This window comes from Fistularia commersonii, chromosome 28 (assembly GCF_037954325.1).
Source record: "Fistularia commersonii isolate RoL2024-O1a breed Wild chromosome 28, RoL_Fcom_v1.0, whole genome shotgun sequence".
Taxonomy (NCBI): domain Eukaryota; kingdom Metazoa; phylum Chordata; class Actinopteri; order Syngnathiformes; family Fistulariidae; genus Fistularia; species Fistularia commersonii.
In genome coordinates, this window is record NC_141311.1 from 11972431 (window position 1) to 11995011 (window position 22581).

General features: G+C 36.3%; 2 protein-coding genes across 3 annotated transcripts in view; one reads left to right on the plus strand and one right to left on the minus strand.

Moving 5' to 3' along the window:
• cacnb2b (calcium channel, voltage-dependent, beta 2b) overlaps positions 1-2966 on the plus strand; it is a 47796-nt gene extending 44830 nt beyond the window's left edge. For both annotated transcript variants that reach the window (XM_086175670.1, XM_086175671.1), the window contains exon 13: positions 645-2966. In XM_086175670.1, coding sequence (XP_086031796.1) covers positions 645-1370 — 726 coding nt within the window. In that variant the 3' untranslated portion in view covers positions 1371-2966. The remainder of the gene's footprint in view (positions 1-644) is intronic.
• Positions 2967-4618: 1652 nt separating this feature from the next.
• Positions 4619-22131, minus strand: mrc1b (mannose receptor, C type 1b). Its single transcript, XM_086175672.1, has 31 exons — positions 21969-22131; positions 21242-21598; positions 20868-21038; positions 20545-20700; positions 19826-19936; positions 19098-19235; positions 18803-18979; positions 16859-17016; positions 16630-16743; positions 16076-16191; positions 15797-15945; positions 15512-15711; positions 13384-13499; positions 12882-12954; positions 12604-12763; positions 12308-12346; positions 11849-12012; positions 11630-11691; positions 11355-11455; positions 11100-11242; positions 10516-10621; positions 10154-10281; positions 10031-10075; positions 9551-9653; positions 8233-8465; positions 7629-7794; positions 6254-6418; positions 6050-6166; positions 5644-5802; positions 5469-5498; positions 4619-5287 (listed from the first exon to the last, which is right to left on the minus strand). The coding sequence occupies exons 1-31, from the start codon at positions 22090-22092 to the stop codon at positions 5043-5045; spliced, it is 4326 nt and encodes a 1441-aa protein (XP_086031798.1). The 5' UTR covers positions 22093-22131; the 3' UTR covers positions 4619-5042.
• Positions 22132-22581: the final 450 nt, after the last annotated feature.

A 22581-nucleotide genomic window follows, 5' to 3' on the forward strand; every position in this document is an offset into this window, starting at 1 on the left:
TGTGAGTCCTACCAGAGTTGGACCAGGATTTGGTACAGGGCCATAGTGTGATTAGATCATTATGGCCATGTATATGCTTTGAATACAAAGTCAGTGAGCATGAGTTAGATATTGTAGTAAAAATGTGCTGACTGTTTGAGAGCAGCACCAGTGGATATGCACTATAAAGTATCCAAAGCATGTGTTCTCTAACATCTAAGCATTAATATTTTTTGCAGAAAGGCATAACCAACTACAGCTTCTCCTTGTAATGAATTTCTTTTGCATACTAACCGTGGGGTGACAGAAATTGGTCTGCCACATTATTGCTGAAACAAATGTCTTTTTCCAGTTTGTTAATTAAGTAAAATGTGTTGTGAATATTTTATTTCCTGTGTCTTGGTCATCATATTTAAAAATAGAATAAGGGTATCCGAGGCAGATGGCCCATCTTCCTACAGACAGTCGCACAGGGCTACACTGGATAGCTCAAGCTCAGAGACTAAAACAAAATATAATTCACTTCCAAACTCAAACTGCCACTTTGTATACCTTTCAATCATTTAATTTTTAAAACACAGTGGATGTAATTGTGTTTGAACAAGTGGTTTGCTTGTTCTATATGTGATTGATTAAATGATGCTGAACCACTTTTCATTTCTCAGGATGAGCCGAAAGGCAAGAAGGCTACAGCCCCTAAAAGGAAGAGCTCCCGTGAAAACCACTTGGATGAGGAACCTCCTGTAGTCCAGGCCCCTGAGCAAAGGGGAGAGGTGGCTCAAAGAGAGGAAGAAGAGCATCTCATGAGGACTGAACCAAAGAGGATCCAGCACGGTCACCACCACCATCACCATCACCACCATCATAACCGTAGAATGGAACAACAGAGCTATGCTCAACACAGCCAGACCTCTGGGGCGATGGGCATGCAATCTAGTCGGGATTATACCCAAAGGCTGCCCCGCAGGCATCCTCATGAGGTTAGGCAGGAGGAGATAGAGGATGTGGTCGAGGAGGATGAGGAGGAGTTTCGCTATAATCATAGGGGCCACAACCACCACCATCACAACAGTAACCACCACCATCATCATCACCACCACCAACATCATCGGGGGAACAGCCAACCGCACGTCGGGGAAGAGTATGAGGAGGAGCACAATGACCACAACAGGCAGCACAGACACCATCAGCGTGTTCCGCAGCCGACGCATCATGTGGATCACAATCCCATTCACAATCATCACAACTACCACCACTACCATGGCAGAGAGAGAGACAGAGATAGAGACAGACACAGGAACAAGGAGAGAGACACGGAGAGAGAGAGAGAAAAGGATAGGTGCAGAGACAGAGATGTTCGACAGTGGCACAGGGATTCCTGTATACACTAGTGTTTCAACTGTCGGTTGGATTTATGCTGCTCATGTTAAAATGCACTAATGGACAGCAAAGTATTGCATCTATGTAAACTATGTTTAGCCATTTTGTTTTGCCATTTTCATATTAAATCCCTGCCAGACTCAAGCACTTCTCCTTTTTTTTGCTCAACCTTGTCCAGTCATATTCTTCAGTTTGTCTTTTATTTTTTTCAAAATAATTCTTGTGGCTCTGTCAGAAGCCATTTTGTACTGAAACAATGGTCAACCTGAAAATTTAGTTTTGCAGTTTTTTGTTCTAGATATAAATTTTGCAGGGGAGCGATCACAATGACTTTATTCTTTCTGTTTCTTGATATTTTTGTGATATGAAAAATATTATAATTATTATAATATTATGGATTTTGTGAGCCATGAAAAGAGTTTCAGATATCCCTCTGACACCGTCTTCTCAAGAATAGAATAATTATATCATTCATTAATAGGATAGAAAGCTGTTACCAGCGGGAGATATATTTAGTATTATTCCAAAACAGCCGTTGAATTACTAAATTATAGATTAATGAATTAATAAAATCAAAATAGAATTGAATTTAACACTGAATTTCCAATTTGAAATAAAATTGGGAAGACTAATGTCTCACTGCACTATAGGGAATTATCTGGAAAAAAATTTTAAGGGTATTTTTAATGTTACCCCCACTATCAAAAAAATGAAGGGTCTTTTGTCTTAACAAACAGAACTGGTTTTACTTTGAATTTAAGTTGGTTAATTTGGCTGTGAGAATCACAATTCTGTGGGAATCACAATTCACTATCAACAATATATTGTGCGCAATAACAGAAACAGTTATTGTCACCAAAAGGGATGTATTAGCCAAACAAATGTTAAAATTAGTGTGGGTATATGATTCTTTGTATTTCTCTCTCAAGCATTACTCCTCTCCCGCATATATAAATTCAGTGTGTGAGGTTACCGGTAATCTGTTTATTTTTAAACACAGTAAAAAAAGTCACACTATTTTTATACATGATTCTAAAAGGGCAACTATACTTCGCTTCCAACTTTTCTTAAAGGTGGTCAAGCATACTTACTGACCTGCATTTAGAAGCATGAATAATATATTTTGACTCTTGATTTGTTCTCTGAGCTGGATACACTATGCATCTTCTTGTGATAAAATATATTGCTTGAATACAATCTCTATGCATTTGTAAATACTTCATAATTGCCTTGTTGTAGAGAACTAGAAAGCCTGTTTAAAAGAACTTGACACCAGTGAGTGGAAGAGAGTGAGATATTGCTGCTCATCAGAAAATGATGTGTTTGGGTTAGCTGTGTTTTGTACAGCATTCAGAAGTTAAATTTTACACACAGGCATTATATTGTTGAAAATAATTTAAAAATTAAACATTGAGTCTTAAATTTGTTATTTTGTAGAGACTGTCCATTTGAATTTACCATTTTCCCCTGCAGCCTTTTGACCACAGAATTGACTACTGAAAAAAAGCATTGAAAACAAAACAACTTTGGGGTTCCACTCTGGCTTTGTGATAAGATTTCATACTTCCTTGTGAGGATAACAAATAAAAGCCCAAAGAAACCTCAAATCCCATGCGCTGTTCTGTAATCAGTTTAATCCTGTCTTTCCCTGTGCTCAATTGACTGTGCGTTTGTGTGGATGGGCCGATTGCTGAAGAAGTTCCCTATTGTCGATAACCAAAACCAAATATTATTGAACAAAATAAAGTATTTTTCTATATTCTTCTTCACCCATTTTACCACCCCCACCACCTCTTGCAGGTGAATCTATAGAAATTGATCAGGGGGGGAGGTGGGCCCGATGATTGGCACATATGTGGAGCCCCATCCTGACCTTCTGTATATGACTGGCAGTTGGTGATTTCTGTCTTATATGTTAAATCAATTAGCTCATGTGAAAGTAAGTGTAATGAAGCATAAAAGTAATGTATAAAATTCTATTTCAGTTTCAACTCCTTTTGATTAATATACATCAGGGGTCTCAGACTCACGGCCAATTGCGGCCCTCGGAATAATATTTTGTAGCCCCCTGCCCGAAATCAAATCTGTGTGTTCTGCGGCCCGCGCCTTTTTTCTAACATACATCTGGTGGTTTTATACAGTGGGTTTAAAAAAAACAGGGCGAGGAAAAAATGAAAAAGTAACTTTGCAACAAATTTTTTGCTCAAAAATTTGAAAACAAAATGATTTCTAGATGGAAAAAAACATCTGTTGATATTGTTAAAACGAGCAAAATTAAAATGATTGATTAAATAACCAGAGTAGCCACCACTATCCTTGTAAAAACTATTCCTCCTCTTATACATTCTACCAATCAATTTTCTAATAAATTCTAGAGGCAAATTTTCTCTCAAATTTTCTCTTGTAACTCAGCAATATATTTTGTGTGTAACTTCATCAATTCTTTTTTAATATTCATTTTTAACATTAATTGTGTATTTTTTAGAGGAACACTTCATTACATAAAAAGGTTTATTATAATTTACCTGTTAATCTCCTTTACACTAAAACAAATGAAAAATTTGAATTTAGGGCATGGAGGCACAGTGGTTATGCTTCTTGCATATACATATATATTTTCTTTTTTCAAGCTTTGTAATGAACTTATTCATAATCATTTCATATTTGGGTTTGAGTTCCTCCTGAAGAATTAATCAAGCCAAATTACAAGTCTGTTCAATATCTTTTAAGTTTTATTTGATCTGGCAGCCAGGGTCATGTTAAGACAGAATCATGTTTTGGGATGGTTTTCTATTTGGTTGCAAATTAGAGTAAAGACCCTCAGCAAAGAATAAGAGGAGGAACTGAACAGTGGGGCAAACATTTTTCACAGAGCTGGCGACTGATGATGACCATTTTATTTGTCAGACTGCCCATGATTAAGATAGGAGGAATACAGATTTACATTCGAAGATTATGTGTAATAATAGAATCAATGTGTGCTCCATTTTCAGTCCTGAGGATGGTTGAATCTTTGTCATAATTCTAGTTGAATATCCTATATTTGACATATTCAATCAGATCGTCAGGTTTTTTTTATGAATAGAAAAAAATCTTCTCATGGGATGTTTTAGCAGGAGAAAAGCAAAAGGTTACCTTCTATGGATCAAGCTAAGTATGAATATCAACCAGTTTGTGAAACAAAGTTGTAATATGAACAGTACTTCCATGATATGTTTGATGAGGGCAAACATAATATATTCTTGTACAAATTAACAAGTAAAGGTCTAAAAGGATTTTTTTATTATTTATGTATACATTTTAAAAAGTCACTAAAGGAGTGACAAGGTTAATGTTCATTTTAGGCAAATAATTTGTACATATTTCATGAATAACAAGCAATGAACAGCATCTAGTGGGTATGACAACAATACCAAAATTATATACAGTAATTTGCATGTAAAAAAAATCAAGTACATATCAATTCCATTTAGACATCCCAGAGCCTAAATCCTTCAGTTCCATGAGGTCAGACAATGCCAACTTCACTGACACTCAAGTTTACTGACATTTTGTTAAATATATACTGTATAAAGATAAAAAAAAAAAAGAAATCCTATTAACAACAAAAATGAAGCATGAGACTTGGATTTAGTTGCCTGAAATACAGTATAGTGACCCACTAGATTGAGTTACACCCAAAATCACAGAGTAATAATTGGCTCGGGACTTTCTTCTTCAGCCTTCTCTATTAGTTTGTTGGTGTCGACCACATCAGGCTGTGACCGTTCACTGCCAAAGTAGAGCGGGTTGTCAAAGGTTGGAAAAGAACGAGGATGTCTCTTGTACAGGTAGAATCCTGCTCCTACAAGCCCGACAGTGATTCCTATAACTAAAATAACTATCAAGCTGGTATGAGCACGACTTCCAGGCACCACATAGTCTGGAACTGCAAAGATTCAACAGGAAACAAAATCAATGACAGACTTGGATTTGTGTCGAGTCTAAATTGATAATATTACGACATACTTGATCCATATATAATAAGTCTTCAAATACTATATATAAGATAGTTTTACTGTCTTATGTATACCATCTTATTCACTACTAAGAGAGAAAATGTCACTTACTTTTATTCTTGCTCACATCCTCCACCAACACTGGTAAGGAATATTGAGAAAATTGATTAGAAATCCAACTGAAATTGATGGTTGCTTGACACTCGCATTCAGACAAGATTGCTGTATCCTAGTTTCAATATTAGTGTGTCGATAATAAACCTATATTAGTATGAGCAAACCTTACATTTAGCTGTCTCACAGATGTATGCTCTGTCATTCCATCTGCGGCCAGACTCCCACTGGCCATCATAGGTTCTAACCTCTCCAAAGTCTCTGTGATCTGAATCTTCTGGACCCCAGTTGGTGTAGTCCATTACAGTATTGTCCAACCACTTCCATGTCCCTAGGGCCAAACAGAAACATGCTGTATAACTACTTTAAATATCTGTCATTGAGGCAAAATAAAATAAGAATAGACGGTAAGGTTACGTGGTGAAGTATAAGCCATCATGTAGACATTGAGTTTTTTTTACATCAAAATTAACTGTATGGAACGTTTCTCTCAAAGTTCTATTTCCTTATGAATGAGTATGTTTATTTATGGCCCTATTCCACCCTTATGTATTCATGTATGAGCAGTGTGATCATACCTTTGTGGCTTTTATACAAGCCAACCCAAAAGCTGCTGTGGCTATCTTTGAATAATTCCACATTACTGGCAATAAATACTTGCTCATCAGGATCTCCAATACTGGCCAAGGATCCCCCTTCAGAGTATAAAACAAAGCAAGCAAGTTAATCAAACAAAATTCAACTTTAATAATAAGAATGAAATGTTTCTCTGAATTGCTCACCATGTCTCATACAGCTACTAGCAGCATCTGCCCATTCAATTTCATCCGTAACAAACATGTAACAGCTACCCTTAAATGGTATCCAGGAAAAAGTATTTTGATACTCCACTGTTATTTCTTCAGGACAAACTCCTGGATAGATGGATGATTCCGTTGGTGGCAAATCTGTTGGAGACAAAATACAATGAAACTGTTGTATTGTATAGTACTGCCTTTAAAAATGTAATGTAACCTAATAAACCTGAAAGAACAATATGTTGCAACACTGGTGTTAGATCCAGTAGATCCTGGATGGGACAGTCTTTTTCTCAATGATTGTGCTTTAAAATGTGATAAATGTAAAAACAATCTGTTACCCGAGCTCTTAAATGTTACAACAAGATATATATTGCCTTCCATCAGCTCCTGCATCAAGTTTTTAAATCCCTCTATTTATCTAAGACAGAGCTTTTTGCATAGTGATGCAATGGCAGGCACAGACAGGTACAATTTCAGTAATATAATAATAACATTTTAATTTCTAGAACATCTTTTTCTCTTTTTGATTTTGGTCACGACTATGCAAACTCCCAAGCTGCTTTATTTTTGATTGAAGGAACAATTAAACCTATTTTTGAGTATTAAAACACAAGAAAAAAATGAATTAAAAAAAGAAAAGATAAATAAATCAATTTGAGTCGTTTATCTTATATTAAACAACCTAAAAAACTCTCCACTCATACGAAATGATTATAGAGGCCTCGATGATTTCCATCCATCCAACCAATCCGCTCGATCGGCAGGAAATCATTATGTTATTTTCCCAGGGAGGCAAACACCTCTAAATATTTTGAATTCCAAAGATCTAGTGTTTTGTGTTTGTTTTTATATACCAGTTTTTCATAATGTGAATTATTGACATTCTTTTATATTGCCAAGTTCAATGGGTTAATATTTCATGAGTTATTAAACTATTTATTTTTATCCGAGAGTTTTTCAAATATGACACATTTTTATTTTCTTCACTTTGGTGTGTCATGTTTATTGTCTGTGCATTTTGTTTTTGTGTGGACAGGAATAATACAGTAGTGTGAGTTTTATAGATGATAATGGGAGTCCATAAAACTATATAAATAAACACACACACACACACACACACACACACACACACAAACCCACACACACACAGACCCACACACGCACACACATACAAACACGCACACACAAACACACATATATCTTTAGCATTTATTTTTGTATGAATTTTGGCTAACATGCTAAAATTACTCCAGCAACACCCTGAAGAGTATTGCAAAATCCAAATTGAGGCCTACAATTTTTCAACAGAAAATGCATTTTCCAGACATTTCCTCTCAACAAACTCAGACAAACATACCCAAGGACATCATGCAAACACTGCTCATGGTTCGATTGCAGAGTGCAGTCTTCCATTTTCCATTCCCAAGCATGTACACACAAGGTCTGTCCCTGCTTGGTTCACCCTCTGCCCAGTTGACTGATTTCATGTGCCAGCCATCAATGTACTTAAAGTAACCCCCAGTCTAAAAGAGACAATACATTAAATGTTAGTATTATATTTTACAGAATCTAAACAACATGTAACAACAGTTAAACATTGCAAATGACATTACTTCATTAGTGGCTGAAACATCTCATGCGCCCTGTTTATTCGGTTTATTCTGTTTGTTTGTTTGCTTGTTTTTCACCTTCCCACCATCAACTGACCATGATATGGTTGTACTGTATGTCGGAAAAAAAATATCCAATTGCTATCCAAATGCAATATATGAGAAATAACGAGTCTGTGAGATGTCTATAAAACATAATAAACATATTTCACTTTTTTTTTTTTTTTGTTTCTATTTCATACTTTTTTGCCCCTTAAAAATCCCTTTTGAATTTCTGCAAGGAGGAGAACCATGAGGAGTTTGTAGATTGTGGTTTGCAGTAATTTCATGATATGGGATTTAGTGTTGTACCTTCTCTTTGTTAAGACCAATCCACAGAGGAGTGTTGAGGCGCATAGAGAGTAACTCAACATAGGCCTGTGTCAACTCGTTTTTTATGCTTGCCAGGTTGGCTTTGTCGTGTTCACATTGCATTTGGGCATCACTCCATGTAAGATTTTGTCTTACAACCTTGATGCTGTCATTTCCCAGGTGGTTGTAAATGTCAGGAATTTCCTGCTCTTGTTGAGGTGGGTATCTTTGGTCTGTTGAGAGAGACACCTATAATTACAAAAATTTCCAACATCAGGAGCTATAGATTCATTTTTTTCCTAATCATTTCTCAAATTGCTGTTTTGTGCAGATAAACTTTCGTTATGAAACTTAAATGATTATTATATTACATTCATGATGATATTACAAGAGTAATCTTCTACAAAATGAAGCTACCCTCAGTGAAATTTCTTTTTCAATGCTTCGTAATTATTGGTATTTCTGATAACTTTGTCACAGAAAATGAACTCACTACATAATATACTCCATATCAGTCAGCTTTCATTTAGAGGTTGCTTCACATTATTCCAGAAATTTGTCTAAGAAGATAGGCGGGTCTCATATCCTAGCAATGAGTCTTGCTACCAGCAAAACTGGGCGTGACAAGATATAGAAGCAATCCCTTAATGTGTCTAGTGATATTGTATCTGGTCTTCTAGCTCAAAATACAGTTGGTACAGTAATTATTTCCAGTATATGTAGCATGCCAATAATGGCCTTGTGCATCTACCAAGCCAGGAGATTAAACTATTATCACTACTCTCAGGGGTTACATTTTAAACTGTTTTAATGTACTTATTCATTGTATATCTATGAAATGTTCAGCTACCTAGAAGTACCAAAGGTGATACCAAAGGAAGCGAAACGTTAGTGAGCGAGACACTGAATCCCTAAATTCTCAAGTGGCTGCCCACTGCTCATGGTTATCCTTGATGGGATAAATGTACTGAACAGTTTCCCACAAGGGAAAGTATCTTATAAGTAATTAGGTATCTTACTTATGGAAATGAAATAAAATTAAAATAAATCTTAATCAAATAAAAAAAAAATGAAAGATAAAAAATTAAAAGACAAGATTAATTAAAAAAAAAAGTAAAGTAAAAAAACAAACATATCTCATATTACTGAGATGCCACAATTATAATGAATACAAAGTAACAATCACTCATTAGGAGGCAACCTTAATTCTTCTGTGCCTATTCAATGAATTCAATTCAATGTGAAAGAACAGAAATTCCAATCGTTTTTATCTTTTTATTGCTTCGGCCTGTGAAAAAGCGATCATTTTTAAACTTACCAACATTCTTATGACAAATATATCCATTGGTGTTATTGCAGGCCTTTGTCACCCATTTCCCAAGACCAAGAAGATGGTTGCTGGTCATTGCAACACAATTTCCCTAGTGTGGGGAGAGAATTTTAAAGTTCATTTCAACAAGTTATAGCTATAATATGATTTTTTCAGAAAACATTAGTCAACATGTTGGGTTTGCATTGAGAATAATTCTTTACTGAATTTCACGTTGAAAGAAGAACTGTGTATAAATTTAAATATTTGTGTTTCCTTACAGAATAGAACCCAAATTGTGTATTGTGGTTTTCTCATTGAATGTCCAATGACTAGATGAACCTGTAAAAATGATGTTTGTCTTTGATTGAAGTTTTATGGTCTACTACAGTCTTGCTCTAGTGCTTTAAGAGCAAATTTGTTCTAAACAATTACTAAAAGTAACTAGTACCAGTATTTCACTCTTAATATCATTCAGAGAAATTCTACCTCATTCCATCTTTGATAAAAGGACCCCTGGCGCCGCCTTTGTTTCTATGAAGCACAATCATAAAATCCAGATCAATAATAACCCAACCATGAAAAAGTAGTGAGGTTTTTTCGTATACTCACAGAATAAGACCACCAAGTATACTCCCTTTTTCTTCCATCTGTCCAAAAATATTCGTCTTGTTTTATGCTATTCAAACCAATCCACAGGTCTGTAGTTTCGACTAGCCCGATTTTTGTGGTGAGAAATACTGGAAGGTTCAGAGTCAGATGTAACCATGATATCAGTACATTTTTAAAAAGCTTTCACTTGAATAATATTCCAGGTTATTATCACATTATGACTAAATGACTAAAGACAGAGAAATCAATCTTTTTCCCTTCCTCGAGTTCTTAAAAATCAAATATTCTCACTGTATTTAATTTAGCTTCTACATTATTGATGCTTTTTATCATCACAAAACTAGTTGAAAAATATAACGCACCTTGTACACGCCTCGAGGGAATGGACACTAAATTTCCTCCAACAGCGATGCACTCTTTCCTTGCATCTTCCCATGTCATCTTCCGGTTATCTTTGATGCTGTAGCACTGTAAAAAATAAAAACAGATAGTAATTTTTAACTATCGGCCAAACTTCGACTTTTATTGATACCTCATGGTGTCTGTAAGACCAATCAAGAATCTATAATTTATGCTTTCTTGGATTTTAAATGGCTTATATAAGCACAATTTACCCAATAATAATAACAATAATAATAACATTTTTTGATTACCACAGAGTTTTTAACATTATAATGCATATTATCATTTTATTCTATGGAAGCAATCGAACATGTGCTCTAACTGTGATGAATACAAGATTCAAAAAACACATTTATCTTGCAAGAATGATCTATATTTGTGATATTTTTTTCCTAAAAGGCAAGGTCTGTAATCCCCTGAGACGCACAATATCTGTAGAAACCACTATTTTGCAACCGACCTTTACAACAACAGCTGTAACTTGAAGATGAAATGAAATTTACATTGATGCTCTAAATACATACTCTATAAAATTATTGCAGACCTTTAAGTCAAATTGTGTCCACCCAGGTGGACAGCCACCCTGTGGAGGAGCTGTGGGGGCTGCAGTGGTATTGACAGCCTTTGAACTTCTACGTTTACAAATAGACTGGTATTCTTGGCCACAGTTACAAGTGCTCCAGAAGCCTGTGAGTAAAGAAAAGTTTCTTGTGACAGTTTTCACAACGTGTGTCATCTTAATTTTATCGGCGATTGGCATTCTAACTAATGAGTCCCGAGGAACCTTTATAATACTCACCCATGTAGTGTGTCATTACAGCACAGTTTGAATCAAAAGAATTTGGGTCCGGCTGATTTTGATCCCATCTTTGAAAGGCCACTGAAGAGCCATCCATCCACCTTAAAACACATTATAGTTGATTTAATATGCTTAAATTCAGAAAAGTATTCAGTTTAATGTTTTTAATTAATTGAGAGTAACACAAAACATCAAACATGCCACATATAAGCCACCTGTGCTTGGTAATGATTGTCAGTAAATCAGAACATTTTCAGTGAATTCCTTTCACTTACCAAAATGAACCATCAATATCCACGGATAAGCCTATATAATGCGTTGAATAACCTCGGGAAATCTGTGCAAACGAACACAGAGAATGCAAGGTTCTTATGTTACAACTCATATGATGTAGACATCCTATGCAAGCTTAAGATAGTCGCGTGAGATGTAACACTGAACTATCTTTTATTTCATGAACGTGAATTGCATAAGTAAACAAAAACACAACATACCTGTTTCCATACAAAGTTGTTTTCAGCCTCACTGTTAATAGTGAGCAGATCACCATGTCTCTGTTGACAAAAATAACGAGCATCCTCCATTGCCATTGAGCGCATGTTGATAAAGTACTGATTCCCTCTCCACTCCAACCAACCATCTGCAGTGGTATTAAATTCTGGGAAAATTTTAGATACCTGTTTATTATTTCTGTTTTATATTCCACCAGTTTACATCAAGGCTTCATGATCAACATATGAGGTTATATTTGGTTTCAATAGCACATTCAAAATGTCAGTTTTTTTCAAAGCAATTGCCAAAGCATCTCTCCCATGTGGTTATGCAAAGTGTCAGCACCACTTGCTGTTGGAAATAGCCTTGGATTATATTTATACATTCAGATATTTATTCTTTTGTGTGTTTTTGTGTATCTGTGTGTGTCAGATATATTTTTGATCTAGTGGAATGTTTACCTTTTGCAGTATCATTTGGAGGTAGTCTTGGAGTCAACCCTGCAAGATTTAAAATTTGCTGTGAGACAAACATATTTTGATTTATATTAACTTTGAACAAGCAAAAACTATTAACAATAGTAAGAGAGTAATAAAATAAGTAATTGAAAATATAAGTAATAGAAATATATAATTATATTAATAACCAATGCAAAGTATTTTTGTATGTCTTGCAGCCAAACCACTTGGAAAAGCAGTCCACAAATGTTGTACAGTCCTGGTGTTAACATAGATGAATGTTAAGAATAGTTTCTGACCTATTCGGATCTGACATAGCCAGTCATTGTAACTCTCACAGTGAACGTCATTCCAGGATCCACCTTGATTTGAACTGTATAAACTGATTCTGAATTCAGTACAAGACTCTGCATTGTTAAAATTATTTGGCTCTCCTTGTTGCCAGTGTTGAAAGTTTACCTGCGGACAAAAACATTGAAACAAAAAATAAAGTTTACATATTTAAAAAAAAAAGAAAAAAATAGATAGTCTATTTAATACATATTGAATTGCCAAACAAAAGACATGACGAACTAACCGGGGACCCATCACTCCATACATAGCCTGTGCTTGGATCAGCAACATGAAGTCCAATCCAGGCTTTACCATATCTTTGGCACATGAAATTATAATGATAGAATATTGAAACAAATACAATGGCTCAACATTAGAGACAAATTCAATTTTGTGTAATAATTTTAATGTTAAGTCCGAATAATAAGAGAGGCAAGTGGGACGTGTGAAATCTTTTTTTTTTTCAGTTCTTCCGAAATACTATTTTATAGAAAAATCAATTTCTATTTCATACTTGATCCATGTGATGTTGTTATTATTATAATTACACTTTAAACAGTGTCCTATTACACAGAAAAAAAATATTGTGTGCAGAGAATAGTTTTCTATTTTGAGGTTTACTACCCTCCCACATACAGTATGCATGAGTCTTCAACTGGCAAAAGCAAGAAGTTTTATTGTGTTTTGCAGCAACACAGCCAGTGTTGCAGTCTTAATGTAGTATTAGGTTTCAAAAAAGTTCATACCCTCCGACAAGCAGCTCTGCATTGCTATGGATGCTGAGTAGATCTCCACCGATGGCTCTGCAATAATCTCTGGCTTCAAACCACGTCTTCTCTTCTGACCGTTGTCCTGTAAAAAACTTAAATGCAAGAAAACCATAGAGTGGAAGTTTTTAAAAAGTCACTGATGACTATTAACTGTTGTATATTTTTGTCAGACAAATCTCTTCCGTTCAGAACTCGCGCATCCCCTCTGATGAGAGCTAAACATCCAGAGATGCCAAACTAGTCCATTTGCTTTATCAAGGTTATATATTGTACCATGTTCTGTATGACATAAATATATACTCTATATGGCCGATAGTATTTGCTCACCCATCCAAAAAATCAGAATCAGGCATTCCAATCACTTCCAAAGCCAAAGGTGTATAAAATCAAGCACCTTGGTATGCAAACTGTTTTTACAAACATTTGTGAAAGAATGGGTCGCTCTCAGGAACTCAGTGAATTTCAGCATGGAACTGTGATAGGATGACACCTGTGCAACAAATCCAGTCGTGAAATTTCCTCGCTCCTAAATATTCTTGTCAACTGTCAGCTCTATTATAAAACCATGGAAGTGTTTGGGAATGACTACAACTCAGCCACAAAGTGGTAGGCAATGTAACCTGATGGAGCGGGGTCAGCAGATGCTGAGGTGCAAGTGCAAAGAGGTCGCCAACTTTCTGCAGATTAAATCTCTATAGAGCTCCAAACTTCACATGGCCTTCAGATTAGCTCAAGAACAGTGTGCAGAGAGCTTTATAGAATGGGTTTCCATGGCCAAGCAGCTGCAGCCGAGCCACACATCAACAAGTGCAATGCAAAGCATAGGATGCAGTGGTGTAAAGCACGCCACAACTGGACTCTAGAGCAGTGTAGACACGTTCTCTAGAGAGACAAATCATGCTTTTCCATCTGGCAATCTGATGGACAAATCTGGGTTTGGCGGTTGCCAAGAGAATGCTACTTGTCTGACTGCACTGTGTGAAGTGTGGTGGAGAGGGGGTCATGTTGTGGGTTGTTTATCAGGAGCTGGGCTTGGCCCCTTAGTTCCAGTGAAAGGAACTCTGAAATCTTCAGCATACCAAGAAGTTATGTACAATTCCATGCTCTCAACTTCGTGGGAGCAGTTTAGAGCTGGTCTCTTCCTTTTCCAACATGAATGTGCAGCAGTGCACAAAACAAGATCCTTAAAGACATGGATGACAGAGTCTGTTGTGGATGGTCCTGACCTCAACCTGATAGAACACCTTTGGGATGAATTAGAGTGGAGACTGAGAGCCAGGGCTTCTCGTCCAACATCAGTGTGTGACCTCACAAATGCGCTTCTGGAAGAATGGTCAAAAATTCCCATAAAAATACTCCTGAACCTTGTGAACAGCCATCCCAGAAGAGTTGACGCTATAAAGGGTGGACCCACATCATATTGAACCCTATGGATTTGGAATGGAATGTCACTTAAGTTCATATGCAAATCAAGATGGGTGAGCGAATACTTTTGCAGATATAGTGTATATGTGTGCTTGTGTGTGTTTATATATATATATATATATATATATATATATATATATATATATATATAGACATATCTATATAGGGAAATGGAAAAGTGCCCAAATGAGTGAGTGAGTGAACCGATATCTGTCTCTACATGTGGCCCTGCGATTGACTGGCGACCAGCCCAGGGTGAACCCCGCTTCTCGCCCAATGACAGCAAGGATAGGCTCCAGGCATACCCTTTGACCCTGAGTGTAAGATAAGCGGAAAAGATGGATGGATGGATGGTAATGTATGTGTGTGTGTGTGTGTGTGTGTGTGTGTGTGTGTGTGTGTATGTGTGTGTGTGTGTTTGTATCTATATATACATATATTTATATATATTTTATTTGTATTTTTTTATATATATATATTGAATATATTAATATTATTAGTGTTCAGGTACCAATATAGTGAAATAATTTCCTCAAGCCTTGGAATGTTGTGGATTGATTTTCTGGCTTTATTTCATTTGTTGCAAAAAAGGACAAGTTCCCTTTTACTCGGCCTACATATCAATAGTGGATGTAGCAATGTATCCAAGGGTAGTTTGTTGTTTTCATTTTGGCTTTACCTTAGTGCAGATGTTTCTTGTTCCCAGTCTGATCCAGCCCTCTGGACACTTGGGAGGGGTGGCAGTTGGTGGTGGGCGGGTGATAACAGCCCCTTCTGCCTGATGTTTGCAGATGAATTTCTCTTTATTGGTGCAAGGCAGAAGATCCCAGAGTCCGGCAAAAACTCCGGTTGTCATGGCAACACAGCCCTGTCTGTTACCTTGAGTTGTGAAAAAAAAAAACTCAAAATGACGCTACAATTTGTATGCAAAAAGTTAGAGATGTAGGGAAGCATATTTTCATACCTGGCATTTCATGGTTCCAGTGAGTAAATCTTACTAAATCTGTGTTGGTCCACACAAATTCTTCTGGATTTTTCATGTTTGATAGCCCTAGCCAGAAGTATTTCTCTGATCTTAGCCCCACCAAGCTGATTAGGAAAGCATTATCCACTCTGGAAATATTTAGAGAACTTCATGAGTATCATGTTTCAATGGAAGGTTTGACATATGAAACATATGCACACAGGATTGGTTTTTTGTTGCTATTATTCTTGTGTTCACAGTCCCTAAAAATGTTGTTACCCATTTGCAACATCAGCCAAGTAGGACTCCATGGTCTTGCAGTCCTCTTTGGCTTCATCAAATGTTTTGGTCTCTTTTGCCACAAAGTAGCAGTAGGAGCCATGCCTTCTCCAACCCTGGATAGTTTGAAACATATATTTGAATGCTGTATATTGAATATATAAATATACCTCAAATACTGTTCAGCCTCACTTGACAACACTTGAATCTTCAATATTACATGTCTTTGGAATACACAAAATTGTGCAACACAATACTACTGTGTGCTAGAATATCAACAATGATTTCAGTGTTTGAAATTGTAATGATTAATGATCATTTCATTTCCAAGCAGGAACAATATGAAACTCTGTAAGACTTTCCAATGTACATGGATAGCATCCAGTGTTTATGTTCATAGTCACATTTGCATTAAAAAGCTTCTGAATACAAAGATATTTACATGATGGCCATATATGCATGCATGACTTTTCTGCAGATTGGAGTGATGATTTGACAAGGTCCTATAAAGATATCTTATTTCTTTCTTTATATAACATGTTAAATTTACTCACAGCTTTGCAGCCAAGATCCAATTTTATTTCATCCCCATGGCTCTCAGAACCACTTGCCTTCATACAGATAAAGCCATGTTCCTCATCACAGGACCTATCTGCCCAGTTACCATTCTGTAACAAGATACAGTAACGGCAATCTTATATTGAAAAATACATATAATATGACAATGATCATGGATCCTAGTTGTATTATTATATAGCACTGTGATGGTGGGACCTGTCTTACCTCTCCTCTGATTAAAACACAGTCTTCTTCATTAGTGGAGGTACTTGGTTTTCCATACTCCCAGCTGGTGAAGCTGACGGTTACAGCGCGATCACTCCACTCAAACAGCCCCTCTATCTGTCTGTCATTGAGTCCAATCCAGAGCTCATCTGTAGATGCTGTGGTAATGAAGAGGAAAATACATATCATCCACACTTACAGTAGTAAAGGTCAGCCAGGGCAGCTCCAAATCATTCAAAAATGAAGTAGGCTGACTGCTTATATTTGAGCATTTGAGCAGTGGATGTGAAAATGTCACTGCATATTTTCGATTTCAAAAGTGAACTATTTATAAAATGTACTATTCAGCTGTTAATTCAATTAAATTAAATGTAATTTACACAAGTCATAGACAGTGAGCCAAAAAATAACAGGCAGATATGGATATTGATTAAAAATCCAGACAGCTTTAATTTAAATAAATTAAATCTAATTTAATTTAAAGATCAAGAAGTTGGAGAATTTCAGGTTCTTGGGGTCAACAGTCCCGAGCAATGGAGAGTTTGGAAGAGAGGTGAAGAGACAGGTTCAAGGAGGTTGGACTGGGTGGAGAAAAGTGTCAGGGGTACTATGTGATAGAAGACTATCAGCCAGAATGAAAGGAAAGGTGTACAAGAAAGTTGTGAGACCAGCAATGCTGTATGGACTAGAAACAGTTACAATGATGAAAAGACAGGAAGCAGAACTAGAGGTCGCAGAGTTGAAGATGTTGAGGTTCTCTTTGGGAGTGACCAGGATGGATAGGATCAGGAATGAGTCTATCTGAGGAACAGCACATGTTAGATGTTTTGGAGAGCAGGTCAGAGAAGCCAGACTGAGATGGTTGGGTCATGTACAGAGGAGGGATAGCGAATATATTGGTAGACGGATGCTGGGGGTCTCGAGGAAGACCGACGAGAAGATTTATGGACGTAGTGAGAAAGGTTATGAAGGTAGTTGGTGTGAGAGAGGAGGATACAGAGAAGGAGGTCAGATGGTGAAGGTTGATTCGCTGTGGCGACTCCTGAAGGGAAAATGCGAAAGGAGAAGAAAAATGAAGAAGAAGACGTCTCATTTAATTTAAGTAGCCAACTACTGCAAGCCAGTAAAATCAATTAGAGCAAGCTGATATTATATTATATTATATTATATTATATTATATTATATTATATTATATTATATTATATTATATTATATTATATTATATTATATTATATTATATTATATTTAATATAGGTTCTGAGAAATGCTTAATACAGTCTATACTGGAATCGATTTCGTTAACTCAGAACGTATGCTGGTGAGGTTGCTCAGTGTAGAACAGAGTTGTATTTCTCTTGTGGTCCAAAGAGCATATTTTTTTCCTTTAAATGATTAATGAATCACTTAAAAATACTCAACCTTAATAAAAAGCTATACATTGCTTGCTATATAATCTTGTTTGAGTTATAAAGTGCACAAAAAAACCATAATACTAAAGTTTATGGACTATCTATGATAACCAGGTTGTTGTTACAGGTTCCTTTGGTTGTGAGTACGATTATGCGAAAAACATCACTGCTATTTTAGATAACCCTGGTTGAAGGGTGGATCACAGGGCAAGAATAAGACTTTAATTTCGACAGATCAAGCAATGATTTTCAGTTTTCTTCAACTTTCCAACTTCGGGCTATGTTGATAATTTCATACATAAAAGTAAAACATTATATGACCCTTTAAAAAGTGAAGTGTGGATTCCGATAAAATTCAAATGAAACCATCATCATTTAATAATAGGTTGGTAAAAGAATTGCAACAAAATCACATCCTGCTTCACTGTCAGATTTGTCGAGCTATTTAAAAGTATCACATTTTAAAATGTGATGACTGCAAAAATAGACCATTTAAGAAAACAAAACAGTTCCCATTGCTGTTGTCTTCACTTACCATACCCAAGCTGAGCAATAACAAAGCTTTGGTCTTCCAAGGTGCCAATGCTCACAAGCTCCCCTCCTTCCTTGCGACACTCCTTTTGAGCGTTAATCCATGTTAGAGCATTACGGTGAAGGTGGAAACAATGCCCATTGTAGGGAATCCATGGGTTGGAACAAAATCCTTGTTCAACTGAGGATGAACAGCAAATATGATTATGAGTAAACACAGAGTATGATGAGGGTGTCAGACCAGGAGACAGTAGAGGAGTAGCAGAAACAAATAAGGGTTGAGGAAATGATTTTTTTACTGTGCACAGGAGGTGGCGCAGTTCCTTCTTTATAGCAGACATATCCCATTTTCTTGGAACAGGTTGAACTTTGCCAAGTGTGCAGTCCACTCATGTCAAGAAGACCACAATTGTGTCCAGGATTAGGAAGTGGATGTCCTAAAATCAGTCATCAGTCAAGGTCAGTCATGCTAACTGACCTAGTAACCCATTACTTGTTGAGATTCACATTATGTTACACATTTTCGAGAGAAAAATTTTTTTCATATTATAAATTGAGATCGATGTTTTAGAAAGCAACTGAAATGTTGTATATGTTGTCTCTAAATTTGACTTCAATTAAACAATTTTTATACACAAATCATATGCATTCTTTGTAGTTGGACAATTTGTCCATTATTGTCAGCTATCTGCACTGCTACTTGTTCAACTGCCTTATCTTTTATGTGCATTGAGAGATCACACCTTAACACAATTTCCACGATTTCAGCAAACGTCCGTCTCATGCATGCTTACTTATTCTGCAGCAGTTCCTGATGATTCTTTTATTCACTGTCCTGTTTGGGCTTGTCACATATATATATATATATATATATATATATATATATATATATACACACACATATATATATGCATATATATATATTGCCAATTCAAAGTATTCTGAATCTGCTGCAGGAAACAATAACAAGAAAATATCTCTCACCTTCTTTTTATATTCTAAATCTTTAAGTGAAGTTAAGGCGTACCAGTATTCCATCTCAGATAACGGAAAGGGCTCCCATTACTCCACTGCCACCCATGGTCAGGGCTCAGGACCAGTCCAATCCAAAGTTTATACTTCCCAGATCCTAATAGTGCTGTAAGTTTATGGGTGTTTGTATGGTTTGAGGGAACAAAGAAAGAAAAGAAGTAAGGAGATTGTTCCTCATTTTAATGCAAAATAAGTTCACAAATAGACTGAAATCATTAATCATTGATCAAGCAAAACTAAGATAGATTTATTGTGTTATATTGTGTGGGAAAATTATATTATACTATTTGCAATAAATCTGTAATATTACTATATTATTATGATAATACGATTTTTTTTCATATGTTTTAAGTTATTAAGTATACATAGTGACAGCATGGTTGGAATATTAACCCACACTCAAATGTAACTCAAATTACAATCTCTGTTTACAGCACAGAGGCTTCATAGGATTGGAAAAGTCCACTGCTCTGTCAGTGATCAAACTGTCACACGGATCAAGATTCTCCAAAGTATCATTCACAGCCATCCATTCTTTCACTGAATGGTTGCTCGAAACAGCATTTTCATTTGCAGTTAATATCTATAGAAATACAAAACTCACATTGCAGTGAATTATTTTGATTAGATTAAAATCATAACTTTGAGCTTCAGCAATTGTGTAATATTGTGTCTTGTTTAGTAGCAGTAAATGTCCACCGAGTGGCGTCTTACCTGAGACAAGAGACTGCTCATTGGGATCGTAGATACTGAGCAGGGAAGCACCCTGCTGTTTGCAGCTGACGTCAGCTTGCGGCCAAGTCAGTACTGACTGAGGGTTCAGCTGGTAATAAGCTCCTGTTACAATGTTTTTTTTCCAGTGTTCCGTGGCTGAAAGTTTGTAAGCAAAGATGAAATTCAAGACTTTTCTCAAGTAAGAATTATAAAACCGTAGACCTGAAGTCGACAGTTTTGCAGTGCAAATTAAGTTGTTTTTCCATTAACAATGTATGTAATCCACTTTGAATTCAATAATAGATAATAGATTTTTTACTCACATGTAGATGGGCAATATCCCCACTGTTCATTTTCATATTTTGTGCTAACTGCACACCAAGCACGCTTTATAGAAGAGTCAAATGTAGTGCAATCTCCAAACCATCGGTCTTTATAGAGGAAGGGAAACATGCAGATCTTACCAAATGCATTTCCCTCAATGGTATAAAGTTCTAGAAGAGAGGAAAGGGAGAGATTGATTAAATCAGAACTTCCAAACAAACAATACAGCATCATTTCTATCTATCTGTCTCTCTCTATGTCTTTAGATGGTTAGATAAAAATACATTTCTTCTGTTCTTAAACCTTTATTTATTTTATTTTCTAATATGAAAAATAAAGCAATAGCTGATTTTTTTTCAAAACTAAGTTTTACCTCTGTATGTCCTTGAGCAAGCACCACTCGCTGTCCCAGCAATTTTGAAGTGGTTAGTGGGTCCTACTATTCTAGAGAGACTGAGTGATCCGTCAGCTTTGGATTCAATGAAGAGCTGCCGGCCTTTGAGTGCAAGTACAGTGTTATTCTTGCATTCCCACTTTTGGAGTTCACTCTTCTCATTGCAATCATAGAGGTTAACCTCACTGCCCACGGTTTTGCCTTGTACTCCCAGGCATTTTTTGGTGCTCGTGACAAAAAGTCGGTCATCTGTTGTCCAGCGCACTTCCAGGCAGCGGATGCCTTTCTTCAACAAACATAAACTATTGGCTGTATTAATGAGTATAAACGATGAATCTGTGCAGGGAGAAAAACTTAAATGAAACAAAATAAATGAGATAAACAAATTCACAAGCAGTCACACATTCAAATTAGCACCGTTTGGTGTTTTTTTTCAATTCCTCTTATCATTTTTGTCCAAACAGAGAACTATTCTAAAGCTGAAACACAGTATGAAGTTGCATCTGTGTTTAAACTCTGAACTTAATGCATATTTGCATCAGCTTTGGCTCTGATCCAGTGATGAGCTCAGTTAAAAAGATTAAATAACTACTACAATTACCCATGAGAAAGATGCTGACACACAAAGTAGCAAGAAAATGCACAATAGGAAAAAACAAATTTATATATAAAAACACCAGCTTGGCAGCTTAATGTTATACTGTACCGTCTAATGCAGAAGTTTTATATATTGGGATGAGGAGCACGAAGGCTGCTAGAGTTATCCTTAGTGTCGGCATTGTCTTGATAAGTCTCAGAGCTGCAAGCAGGGGACTTATGAGCCTGCCCATGGAAAGGAGGGTATCTTAAAAGATTTGACACTCGCCTTGCATTTTTTTCCCTCTTCATTGAGAAAGCATCATGTTTCACATTGGCAGATTTCAACAATGTGCAAAAATGGAGGAGGGGAAGCAATGACACAAACTCAGACCCTGACAGTTGCCTGATACATTAAAGAAAGGCACAGCAGCCCCCTTCACTTCCTGCTAAGGAAACTGATGTGTAGGAGAATTTATGTTTAAATTTGCCCTGTCAACGCTTGTCTTTCACCTTCCCTAACAGACTCATAGATATGATGCAACTTGAGTTTTTCAGCTCATGGGGATTTAATCGATGTGTACGAGTGTTCAGAGCCCCTTTGAAAAGACATTTAAGCCTCTTAAGGCACCTTTCCCATAAATCTATGATCTTGAAGTTCTATCCACACTATAATATTTTACTTTTCTTGCCCAACCTCAGAGTGCTCAAGGTTTGAGTAACATGAATGATGATGAATGAAT